The sequence below is a fragment of the Solanum tuberosum genome, unplaced genomic scaffold, assembly GCF_000226075.1.
Source record: "Solanum tuberosum cultivar DM 1-3 516 R44 unplaced genomic scaffold, SolTub_3.0 scf00032, whole genome shotgun sequence".
NCBI classification, from domain to species: domain Eukaryota; kingdom Viridiplantae; phylum Streptophyta; class Magnoliopsida; order Solanales; family Solanaceae; genus Solanum; species Solanum tuberosum.
Window position 1 is genome coordinate 2010947 of NW_006238958.1, and position 13497 is coordinate 2024443.

General features: G+C 34.5%; 2 protein-coding genes across 2 annotated transcripts; both read right to left on the bottom strand.

Annotated features, from left to right (window-relative positions):
* Nucleotides 1-893: 893 nt before the first annotated feature.
* LOC102592187 (uncharacterized) lies at nucleotides 894-4687 on the bottom strand. The gene is made up of 2 exons (XM_006342052.2): nucleotides 3836-4687; nucleotides 894-1950 (listed from the first exon to the last, which is right to left on the bottom strand). The coding sequence occupies exons 1-2, from the start codon at nucleotides 4382-4384 to the stop codon at nucleotides 1174-1176; spliced, it is 1326 nt and encodes a 441-aa protein (XP_006342114.1). The 5' UTR covers nucleotides 4385-4687; the 3' UTR covers nucleotides 894-1173.
* Nucleotides 4688-6150: 1463 nt separating this feature from the next.
* On the bottom strand, nucleotides 6151-11618 carry LOC102592522 (uncharacterized). The gene is made up of 11 exons (XM_006342053.2): nucleotides 11176-11618; nucleotides 9601-9692; nucleotides 9262-9455; nucleotides 8523-8562; nucleotides 8298-8379; nucleotides 8113-8190; nucleotides 7901-8026; nucleotides 7128-7249; nucleotides 6869-6908; nucleotides 6686-6760; nucleotides 6151-6451 (listed from the first exon to the last, which is right to left on the bottom strand). Exons 1-11 carry the CDS (start codon nucleotides 11466-11468, stop codon nucleotides 6295-6297), a joined length of 1299 nt encoding a protein of 432 aa, XP_006342115.1. The 5' UTR covers nucleotides 11469-11618; the 3' UTR covers nucleotides 6151-6294.
* Between the last annotated feature and the right edge of the window lie 1879 nt (nucleotides 11619-13497).

A 13497-nucleotide genomic window follows, 5' to 3' on the forward strand; every position in this document is an offset into this window, starting at 1 on the left:
CACTCTCGTTCTCGCTGGGGCAGTCTCGCTCGTCTCTCTCGCTTTTATACAAAACACAAATGTATACATTGCGTTTGTGTTTGTATAAAAGCGAGAAAGAGAGAAAGACAAAAGAAAACTAGGGCAGGGGAAGATCGTATTTGCATAATCATAAGTGTATAGGACGAAAATATATGCATTTGTATTTGTATATATAATTTTCTCTCACTTTATACAAACACAGATGTATAAAATGTGTTGTTGTTTGTATAAAGCGAGAGAAAATTGTATATATACATATATTTTCGTTCCCTTCTCTCCCCTCTTCCAGCTCTCGCTCGCCTCTCACTCTATATAAACACAAATGTATAAAATGTGTTTGTGTTTTGTATTAAAAGCGAGCGAAAAATTGTATATATACATATATTTTCGTTCCCTTCTCTCCCCTCTTCCAGATCTCGCTCGCCTCTCACTGTATATAAACACAAATGTATACATTGCGTTTGTGTTTGTATAAAGTGAGAGAAAATTATATATACAAATACAAATGCATATATTTTCGTCCTATACACTTATGATTATGCAAATACGATCTTCCCCTGCCCAGTTTTCTTTTGTCTTTCTCTCTTTCTCGCTTTATACAAACACAGATTATACAATTGATTCTTTTGTATATGTATACCGAAACAGATTATACAATTGCTTCTTTTGTATGTATAGCGAAATAACCATAGCAAATATAAAGTTTGCTATGAAGCACAATTATGCAAACTATAGTTATAACATACAAATATGATTTTTATGTTTGTTATATGTGAAAGTTGTTCTTTTAAAATTCGCTCTCTATTACTTATACAACAATATTAAACTTTACCACTAACTTTGTGGGATAGTGATAGCACAACAAAATAAGGTACGAAAAACAGGAAACTTTTCTCCATTTCTCTAAATTACTTTCTCCGTAAAGGTACAATACTAGTTAGAACTTAGTATCCATGAGATATTTAACCAAAAAAAAACTGTGTCGTCTACAGAAAATCTAAGGTAATTTCTACAATACTTTTTGTTTCCTGAAGTAGAAAATATGAATAAAAAAGAAACCCTGTAACGTACGTAGAAAAAAAACTGCGTGGGAGGCTAGAAAACTATACATAGTTTACCTATACTATAATGGTTTGGCTATTTGTTTCGAGGTTAGACGGGCACTGATAAACCCAATCGACAAATTTGAGACACTGGAGGAGCCTCCCAATAAGCAGTTTTTTTCATTAATTCCGCGAAATCTTTCACACACTGCTCCATTTTTAGATTTTCAACTCGTTGTCTCGCTGCAGCTAGTTTATTACCTGCCACTTGGTCGAATATTTTCTGCCAACCACTCTCCCACTCGGCATGGGCATCACAGAGCTGAAGGGTGTTATTGGCCCAGTCGGTCCAGCTCCATCCTCTGTACAGTTTGTTCATCATAAGACCAACGCAGTGGTGAGTGCACGGAGGTGTGCAAGGCCGGCACTTGGCACCACTTAATGGGCCTGGACTAGAAAGTGCTGCTACTGGAACACCAAAACGGGGTGGTGGAAAATCATAGCTACGATCTGATACAACACAAAATGGGAGGCGCTTAGAGATGCAGGGAACTCTGTGGATAGTCAGTTGGGCCTTGAATGCACCCTCGGAGTTGAGGAGATGGTATCTGGCTGCATCCAACTCAGGAATCAAGGAGAGCCGTGAAAGAGCTACTACAGAAGTGTTGTAGTCACCAAGGCCAAAGCGATCATTTAAGCCACCGTAGGATGAACCAGAAGGGACTAAATAGGCGCCGGGAATGAAGTCCTCGGGTGATAGTGGAGAGTTCCAGTATCCATCAACTCGGGTACGGATTATCCAATCATAAGTGAAGTTGTTCTTGTGCTGGTAGGCTTGAATCATCGTCAAGCAACCCTCAACCAGGTTGAAATATTGCAGGAGGCCCTGCCATACAGAATAGTAAAATTTCGGTTACAATTTTTGGGAATTAGAAAAAAGCTAGTGTAGGTTATTAGCATTCCAGATTGTTAAATCTTAAATGCACTTCCTTTTTTTCTCTTTAAAATATGATAGTCTTTCTTCAATACAAGAACAACAACAACTACAACATACCCAATGTAATCTCACACGTAAGGTATGGGGAGGGTAGAGTATGAGCAGACCTTACCTCTACCTCGTAAATAGAGAGGTTATTTCCGATAGACAAAATAAACTACCAACCAGCGGAAAGGCGGGAGTGATTTCTACATATTCCTCTCTGCTTTCATTTATTATGAGATTTTAACTACTATAGGAAACTCTTCAACATCTTTTCACCCGTCGATCTTCATTTTATAAGATTCCAAACATTTTTCCACCTTGGACAGTGGACGCCATGCAGAGACAAGTCTAACTTGTAGTAATGGGGCTGTCCTTTATTATTTTATCTGGTTCTAAATGTATTTTTCTTTCTTTTGGTGAACCATACAGATGTGTAGATATAGCAGTAGTAGTGGACATGATCGGCTTACACCCCATTTGTAAGAGCTAGAGAAAAAACCACATCGACTTTAACCTTTGAAATCATGTCTGCAATATTTAGCTAAATGCTAATGCACTAAGAATTCAAGGATCTAACGTACTATCTCACAATTTACAACTAAACAATGCACCATTAAGTCTATATTATAGATGGAAATAAAGACACAATGACAACATAGCAATTTAAGTCCAACCAATGTGGTCCTGCTTTGGATATAGGGCTAGAGCTGGAATTAGTTACTCGAATTAGGTGAAGGTATAGATGTTAGACTTGTAAACAGCATATTAAATGTTAAGCCTACTCTTCAAACATACTTAATTATAATGTTTCAACTACCATTAATCTTGACCAGCATACTATTCAATGGAAAAACTAATGAATTGGTAGACCATTCAATAGTATTCCTTGAGAATAATTTCATTTTTTTCCAATTTAACAATCCCCTTCTAAAGTAACTTAACCGGGATTATGTCATCAACTTCTTCAACATTTTCTTATTTCTTCCTCACAAACCTGTGATGCTTTTAGGTTAGACCCCACAGAATTGATCAAGTCACTGAGAAGGTAAACCAAACTTTACCTAAACTACCTACCTTCCATAGTATACGTATTCTCTTCCGTCCCTTCTCTTCAGAAGATAAGAATTGAGGTGCGGTCACGCCAGAACTGCAGACTTCTTCTCACCAATGCTTGTTTTATGTATTTTAATAACCGCAGTGTTTGGGCCAGTCTATACTAACCTTGACTAATAGGTGCTGGATTTCATCAGATCATATATATCACTCTCAGCTACATCTCAATACCAAATTTGTACAGGTCAGCTATATGAATCAATGTACTTATAACTCTATTCATCAAAAGTTCAGAACTTTGGTATTGGTCGTAAACCTACTGTAATTTTTTTTTATACGTAAATCTTCTTGTTATTTGAACACAGTCGAAATTACATTTCACCAAATCAAACCAACCGAAACACCAGAACAAGTCGACATCGACTGCTAACTAACATGAGCCACTAGCTACAAACACCATTAACAACCTTCCAAAATTGGAAGTTGGTTACAATTAATACACCATTAATATCTAAAGTATTTGTAATGATCCTAAAGAACAAAACATTTACGCCACATAAACATTCTCCTTTTAGAATTTTGTTTACTTAAACCTCAAACACTAGTTAAGCTAACAACAACATACTCAGTATTACACAGTGTTAACAAACCTTACTCCTACCTCGAGATTTCAAAACGAGTAGTTAAGCTAAGCAAACAAAATAAATGCATATATGAACAAAAACAAAAACTATACCTGAATACCATTAGGTGAGCCACGAGCACTGAGAACTCGGACCTGAAACTCAGTCTCTTTAATGGTTTTAGGCTTGAAAATTTTAATGGCGGAGATTCGAGGAGCATTTTTTAACAAGGAAAGCTTGTAGGCATTAGAATCCAACGGACTATGAAGGTACAGATCAGAATTCGGATACTCTTTCAGAATTTTCTGTATTACAGAAGGCCCAGTTAGTTCAAACCTACGAGCCCCACCCACTATACACACAGCAATTCTAGACCGGTTCAACTCCTCCTTCGTTACCGATCGATTCAAAAAAACCGGCGGAAACAGAGGCTCAGACCGATCTAAGCCTGTTTGATTCGTAAAAACCGGCGGATGCGGAGGAACAGGGGCGTTATTGTTGAAAAAAGAGTTGAGAGGGGCAAAAGTGGAAAAAGTGTTACTGGCTATGGCGGAAATGGAGGAAAGAGAAAAGTAAAAAAGGAGAGAAAGTAGAGGAAGAATCAAGAGTAAAAGCTTCCAATGAAGATCTGAAGAAACCCATTTTGAACATTTTTTCATCATTTTTTATTCTCTTTGTTCCAGATCTCTGGTTTCGGTTCTTCTTCCATAAATAGAAAACAATAAAAGTTGAATCTTCTTCTTCCTCTTCTACAACTTGTGCTGCTTCCCAATGCTACTGCTCCTATTCTACAAAAACTGTAGCTTGTCCGCCATGCACGGCCAAATGAAGAAATTTGGACTTTTTCTACGGCTAATTTAGTACAAAGTTGGCTGAAAAACGTTTTTTTTTATTTTTGAAGGTAAGGTAAGATAATTATCACAGTGTGATAAAGATGAATCTCGAATGTGAAAAAAGAAAATACCAAAGCAAGAAAAGAATATGAATATTTTATTTTACATGTATATAACCTTTAGTTTACTATAATAATTAGTAATTAATACGTAAATTACATTAGGGAAAAAAATAGTGCTATTGCATTCACTTGAGAGGGAAAAAAATAATTAATGAAATGCAGATGGATGAGTAATTAATTATGGAAATCGAGGAGGAATAAAAAGAGGGAATAAAGGTTTAAAAAGTGAAAATATGTAAAGTAGATCTAGCAATTGACATATATTCCTAATCTCTTGTTTGTTAATTAAAATATTTGTATTTGTTTATCTCAATGAAGACGACACAAGTCATGGCTTATGTCAAATTATATTTATTTGACAAAACACTATATAATATACTTCCTCCATTCCATATTAATTTAATTTTTGAGGTATGAGCATTCTCAATAAGAGAGCTCGGATCGAATCGCCTTTTAAGAAAAATAGATTAAGACTGAACATAGTTTTTCATTTTTACCCTTATTAATAATTGTTAAATTTATGATTAAAATAACTAAATATTAATTAATCACTAATTTCAATACTAACTAATGAAGGGTAAAATTGAAAGAACACTCTAAAAGTAGACTTGTAAACTGAATAATTAAGTTAATTTGAAAAATAAAAAATACCTCAAAAATTAAATTAATATGGAATAGAGGGAGTAAATACCTCAAAAATTTTACATCGGCTCTGCTGCCACACCCCATTTTTATGAAAGAAATTGTTTTTTTCCAAGTTTGGTATCTGCATTAAGATATGACTTGTTTCGAATTCAAATATTGGAAGGCCTATCTTGGGGAGGTATTCCCAATAATATTTTAGTTAATTTTCATAGGTTCAAACTCGATACCTCAAAGAATGAAGGAATTTCGAGCAAAGGTTAAGTCAATTTTTTTAAAAAAAAAACTAAAAGGGATTCTATATATATATAAATTATGTAACTTTTCATTAAAGGGATTCAGATTAACCCATCGATCCTATCTCGATCATCTCATCACAACCCTTTGAATTTATTGGGTTCAATTGAACTCGTAGTAAACATGGTATATGCGTCTATGTGTGAATACAAACCCATACTTACAAGATGAAAGCTCGTCGACTTTTTATAAACATTTGGTACCATTAATAGCGAGGTTCTACAAAAGCAATGTAGTTTATTTCAAATGAAAATATAGCCATCAACTTTATTTATTAATAGATGCTTAACTTGAAATCTTAATTACTTCTAGCTTAATTTATTTTATCTAGACTCTAGAGTTGGTCCTTTCAGAACTAGGCCCAAGTTTATAACTATTACTATCTTAATACAATATCATATAGTATGTTCCATCATGACAACATTATTTTCATATTAGGGTAAATACTTTTCCATCCTTAACCAACGAATTCAAGTATAAGACTTGAGAATATAGTCATATATGGTAGAGAGTGCATTAAACCCGATGCAAAAATGATTTAAATCTCTAAAAGAATGAACTAAATGAATAGGCAAAGTATGTTTTGTTACATTGAGAATTGGCAATAACAATCAAAATCTAAAAATTTGCCAACTACCAACATTCAACATCAACCTTGTTTGAAAACAAACCAGCTTGTCATTGTGACAAGGTGGGAGGAAACTCATCTTCTGGAGGCAGAGATGGACCAAAATCCATTGATGGGAACACACCGGGCGGTCTGTCTCGAGGTTGGATTGACAATAACTGGGAAGAATCGCCTACAACATCTGCCCATCCATAGTGAGGTTCAGCCCTATAAATAATACAAGTAAAAACATGTTAGTTCAATATCGTAAAAACTATTCATGAATGAGTTTAACTTCTATACGCTAACAGCATACAAGAATAGATACATGTAACTAACTATCTGTAGTAAGTGGAAAAAGTTATTTGAAAAATAAGATAGACAACGTGCTGTAACTGTACTGATAATGTCCATGTTATAAGTTAAATCCTACAGCCTACTAACACTAGAACTATGACTTACTCGTAGTAAGTTCCTTCATCCACAACGATGTCCCAACTTTCACCTGTTGTGCTCTTGCCGTACTTGTGCACTTTGCTGATTCATGGAAACAACATTGTTTATAAGTTTCTAAAGTGTAAAAGCGCCATGGAAATGGACATCTAATAAGCTGAATTTTAGTTCAAATTCATAACTCTGACATACCCATTTCCGAAGTGCTCCTCTCCCCATGTCCTGGACCATCCTGGATAATTAGGAAAAGAAAAAAAAGAAGAGAATTGGATGATTGGTTAGCTTGAAACTCAAAATAAGAGACACAGTAATACATATTATGATAGTTAGGGAATTTCTTTTCACAACTTAACTTTCACCAGGAAAAACTTGTAATTGGTTTTTGTGTTTTAGCACCTAAGTCCTTTTGGAATGTAAAGATGTAATTCGAAAAAATAGAAGGTAGACATACTATCACCGACGGGTGACACATGCCAAGTCTCTCCTTGCCGTGAACCAATTCCAGCGAAAAATTTCTCTTCCCACTTGTCTCCCCATTTTGTTCCAAGCTCAGTTTCTGCCCACTTATCTGTCCTGAGAAAAGGAGCATGGAACGATAAGCAACATAAAACCACCTTGTCAGCAACTCAAGACCACTAGGGAGGTTTTGACAAACTTTTTCACCCCTTTAACAATGCCGGTTTACCAATTCTCAAAAAGTCAGAAACAAGCAATTATAATAATGTCATGAAAAGGAGAGAGTAAAATAAGATGTTTAACAAACCCTCATACTTCAAGCAATGTTGTTGATATCAGTCAAGTTTCAATTGTATGAGATTACAATTCTAGAGGGCCAGATAGGACATATAATGATGACCAATGTCAAGATTATCTTACCATCAAATTCTAGAACTTGATTTATTTCCAGTAACTAGTGCAGTAGCAAAACAAAAAGTTCAGCATAAACACAGGTTTATCTACTGCAAGTGTGAACCCAAAGCAGATTGTTGCAGTTCTAGTTTATTACCATGTCTTGGATGAACGTATTCTAAAGTTTTTTTGTTTGTTCAGGTGACATAGCATAACAGCAGTTAAAGGCAAAAACAGGTCGTAGGACTTCAAAGTACCAAGAGTTTAGTGGTAAAACACTATCAATAGTTACCAAAGTGCCTCCACCAAAACTCCACTATATCAAGAGGGCGAGAGTTTGATGCTAAATAACTAACACAACAAATAGGTATGTACCATTTAAGAACAGATCCTCTTCCATCATAATGCTCTCCCCATTTCTCCCACCACGATTGTTCATTTAATCTGCCATACTTGTGTGCCCCTTTCTCTGTCCAACCCTTTGCATCATACTTTTCCCACCTGCATATGAAATATCAATGCTTAAAAAATTATTGTGCATGTATTCATGACCATGTAAACTAATTATTCCCCTCAAAATCTCTTACCAATTTTCATACCACCCAGCGTTCTCAGTGCCTGATTTTGCTTGTTTTTGTGCACTCCTTTCAATCCTAGCAAGATTACTGTAGATTGAAAATGCAGCATAATTATTTTAATAATTCTCCCAGAGCAGCAAAGCAATCCTCATCAGCTTATATTATTACAAAATCTAAGAAAACATATATTTAACCTCCATTCATCTTGGTGAAGAACTTCCCGCCATGTTTCCCACCATGCGTCCCCTTCAACATTTTTCCCGGATTTCTCAACACCTGTTAATTAAACAAAGGGAAAACTTGATGTTTCATGAAGTACAAAATAAAGGATGACCGTGGAATCATTAAAAACAATTGTAAGATAGAAAATTTAAACCAAATGCAGCAAGGTTATACATATTTAAAGTAAAAAGTCATACCGAGTTCTTTGTATCCGGTCCAATCACTTTTCTCCCACCACTGTCAAGGAGATCAACAAATCCAATTAAAAGCATCCACCTGGGATGGTACTTGATAAGGTTATAAAATAATGTCTACAATGAAAATTGGACTCAAATATTTCTTCAACAGTAGATTGTTAAAGAGGATGCAAGAACTTATTTGCAGCGCTTTATCCATCAGAATAAGGTATTCATGGTTAACCAATTAACCTTTTAATAGTCTGTCTGTCATATTATTAGCCAATCATTCCCAGACTCCAATCAAAAAAGTACATTGTGTTCAAGTTTAGGACATAAAGTTAATTTTCTGACAGGTAAACATTCCCCATATTCTAGACACTTATCACTGGCTCAACAGTCCACAAGCCTAGCCAGAGAAAACATGTGCATTCAAAACCAGCAAAGAAAATTGATTTATGTGATGACTAAACATGAAAAAAGTTCTTGTTGTTCTCCTTTAGCTAAACCTCTACTTCTTGTGCTTGTGTCATCACTCATCAATGTAGTTAAGGCATTATAGTTCTGTGTTCAGGTTTCCGCTTCATACTATAGATATTGCACATCAGGTAAATATTAACATATGCAAAAAAAGCGAGATGTCCGTCCTTGGAAAAGGTGATCCCATTTAATAGGTTTTCAAGTATAATTTTACAATACAATCTTCAAGATCCACAACAACACAGCCATACACTAATCACAAGATTAAGAACATGCATACCGTTTCTTTCCATTCTAAGGTACCATCACTGCTCTGACCACCCATCCTTGTCCATCGGCATCGGTATCCATTGTCACCAAGGTCTTCCCCACTCTCCCGATACCATGTACTGCCGTCTTCGTTTACTCCAGTTTCATTGACATTATCATTTAGCATACTGATGCCCCAATCTTTCTCATTAGCAATACCCGTGTCTATAGAAAGGAAGGGTGGTAAAAAAAAATTATCATCAGGTGTCATAAAGACAATTACAAATGTAATGTGACTAGAGTAATTATCAATATCATCTGAAAAAAGAAACACTCTTCTAAAAGCCAAAAAATAAGGAACCATAACTACCTCGTTTTGGTGGAGAATCACGGGACTTAGGGCCTGAATTTCTTGGGGTGCATCGGGAAAAGAACTTTTCTGGCTTTGAAACAAATCTAGACCTGCACAAAGAAAAGTTGATGAAAATCACAAAAAAAAATAGAAAAAAGAAACAGCTACTTCCAATCAAATTTGAAGCACACACAACATGGAAAGATGGAGTCTGTAAACCGTGAAGATATTCTAGATACTAGAAAGTCAAACACTACTTTGGAGTTCATATCAAGATTATCAAGCCTATAATGAAGGGTTTGTTATTGGCCATCCAACAACTATAAGTAGCATAAACTGAGAAAGTGATATTAACAAAACACAGAATCTTTTTAACAATAGGATAACTCTTTTTTTTTCTTCATGCCTTGACAATAACATAAAGACACATTCAAATCAATTGTGAAATTCATTGTACGAAATGAAACAAACAGATTTTATCTAATTACTTTCGCATTACTTCTTAAATAACTAGAATATCCCAGAAACTCGTAAAGGTTGCGACTTTAGCTCTTATAATAAAAAATTATTATGAACTAGTCTAACCAACCTTGAGAAAGTGCAGTTTAAGCATGTATTAAATCCGACGCAATAGAATCTATTACTTTGAGTATGAAATTGTTCAAAATCTTTGCAAGTGGACATAGCAATAACCGACTAAGAGCTCAAAACAACCTCAGTATAATCCTATACAGATTGGTATCCAGATTGCTAAAAGCAACATATTTGAAAGGGGTTCAGGTGTTAATAAACAATATGATACAAAATTCTCTTTTGCATCAGAATCGGAAAGAACAAAACATACAAATCTCTACACCATATCAATGGCAGAAAGAATTTATTTATTTTTTGTTTTCATTTAAGCTATTCATAATGTCTGTCCAAACAAACCCATGTGATGTCTCATCAGCTTCAGCCAAATAATATGAAGTTAATTTCCTTCATATATAAATATCACATTACTTCTAAAGCATCCTAAAAACCTAATAAAGAATGTGACTTTAGCTCTTAGAATAATAAGAAAATTACTATTAATCAATCTCCAACCTTGAAGTGATTCAGTTTAATCATGGATAATGATTTACTTTGGATATGACATTGTTTAACAATTTTGCAAGTGGACATAACAATACACACTAACTAGCTCAAAAGAACCTTATTATAAGTTCAGCAACCACCACCAAAGGATGTGGTGTAGCGGATGGGCTCCTCCTCCTTTAACTAGAGCTCTCGGCTAAAATCTTTGGTTGGGAGAACTTTCATCAATGGAATCCGGATTAGTTTGGCTACAATGTGGGTATTAGACACTGAATGGGAAACCCAAAAAAACAAAATATTCAATAACCAAACAACCACCACCCTTTTCGGGTCACCTATATGAATCCTAAATATCCATCTTGCTAAATTTGCCTCATTTCATTACATTAATCATTCACGGTTCACGGTTCTAAAAGTATTTCTACAAAAATCTAATTCTTCTTTGAATTCAACCACTTTTCTTGTTATTATGAAGATTGATTGCAAAAAATGTAGTGAATATAAAAATTGACTTACTGAGGAGATGCAAAGGGCATTGGGGAAGAAGCTTGAGTTCTCATATAATTAGCAGTGATCTTCTTAGAATCGAGCCTTCCATCGTCACCTTTATCAACGCCATTCCCAGAACCACTACCACCTCTAATTGGCATTACAGAATCTGAACAACAACATTGTATACTGAAGAAACCTCCGATACTACTCCTCTTCTTCCTTCGAAATTCTACAAAACCATTATGTGATGTAGGAAACACCTCAACTGTGGCCCCTATGGGCGCTGTGAATCCTCTGGAAGAAGCCGAAGCCGCCATTATTGCTCAAAAAAATGCCATTGGAGGTAGAAGAATGTGTTGATAAAGCCCTAGAAGTGAGTGAAATTCAGATGGAGATTCAGAGAAACAGAAAAGAGTTTAGTGAGGTGAATAAAAAAAATAGTAATAAGAAATCAAATAAGATTAGAAGAGAAAATTTAGGAGAATTTTTAGGTACTTATAGATAAAATTAATTTGACTGTAAAGGTACCAAAAAGTAAGATTGGATAAAATAAAAGGATGATTTCGAGAAATGTGGACTCACTAATTTGCGATTGGGTCCACTTACTTGTGATTTGTATCCATTTTGCCACAATGGATTTGCCACGTGTCGCTCAGTAGTGACTATGGGACACACCTTGCCAGATCCCTATTACCCCATAAACAGCAAGTACAAAATATGTTTCATCAATTATCACAAGTAAGTGGACCCAATCCGCTTACATGGCCCCACCACAAAGCAGAATTCTCTTTTAATTTATTTATTTTCAAAACTAGTTTTCCCCTTTCATGAAAAATTATGACTTTTATGAAAAGTTGCGACTTTTATGAAGAGTTGAGACTTTTATGAAAATTAAAATTGCGATTTTAATGAAGAATTGTGACTTTTATGAAAGGTTGTGACCAATCGGAAGGGTTGCAACTTTTCCAAATAGTTGTAACATTTCCGATAAGGCACAATAAACATTTGTTCACATTACCCTTTGTTGTCTATAAATTGAGGGATTTTCTCTCATTTTAAAACAACAAAAATTCTTAACCTCCTCATCTTCTTCTTTTGCACAATTAAATATTCATGTACTATGCTCATGTTGAGTGGTTCACTGACACCATTGCTTATGTTACAGATCCTGGTATGTATTTTTACAGTCATTAATTTATGCTTATATTATTAAGGATATATGATAAGATGTTATAATTTTCATTTTCCTTTACATTATTAATTTTGTTACTACGTAATATTGTATGTAAGAAAATATAGTGTTTTAGTTTTAATGACTGATTAGGTTTTAAGTATTATTTTATAAATTCCATGATATTAAATATCCCCGCGAGGCGCGGGTAATTTTACTAGTATAATATAATAATGCTTGCTTTCTTTTGAAAATGACTTTGAAACTAATGAAGATATGGTGTCGTAATGGGATCTAACTAATTTTAATTTACATCGCATAAATAGGGACACATTCATCTTACCTAACCTTTGATGGTAAGATGTATTTATGGTTACTTATGTTTCGTTCATTGAATATTGAAATTTGTGGAGTAATATATAAATGGTTTACCAGTGTCATTCTTTTTTTCTACTTTTTTAGTCATGCCATTTATGAATTAGTCACTAAAATATTCACTAGAACCAATATATTTTATATTTACCTGATTAAGAAATGTAAAAATTTGCCTATGAGTTGGTGGAACTAAAAATAGTAAAGACAAGAAAAATGATCCCTTTGATATTGTCTCCACTTGTTCAAGCAATTAAATAAGCTATTGCATGTGGGAAATTAGCATAATATGGTAACCAAATTACGGCAGGCAGGAATAGCATAATACAATTATTTGAATCGTCACTTCCTCTGTCTCCTTTAACAAAACTAATCAAGCAACATACTATCAGTAATTAAGGTGTGATTTTAGTGATCAATGAAATAAGATGTATAGATTAAGACATTTTTTTAGTAAAGGCAAAATAAATATATGAGTAGGTGAGTTGATCCATTTTTTACCTAAGTTTTAGCAGACAACAAAAGCAAATCAATGATTTAAACTTCAATTAGCATTGAACTCATGGGATATTTGAAATTATGATTGAGTTCAAAACTAATATTAATTTTTGGGTTATGTATCAAAAGTACTAAGCTCAGTTGAATTTGTAGTTAAAAAACTCCATCCATCACTAGTGGACAAAGTTATTATACACATGTGCTGGTGAGAAGTAACACAGAGGTAATGCAATAATCAAAGTGGGTTTGAACATCGATGCACCATGCATGTATGATGTATATTCAAGTCATCTACGTTTTCTCAA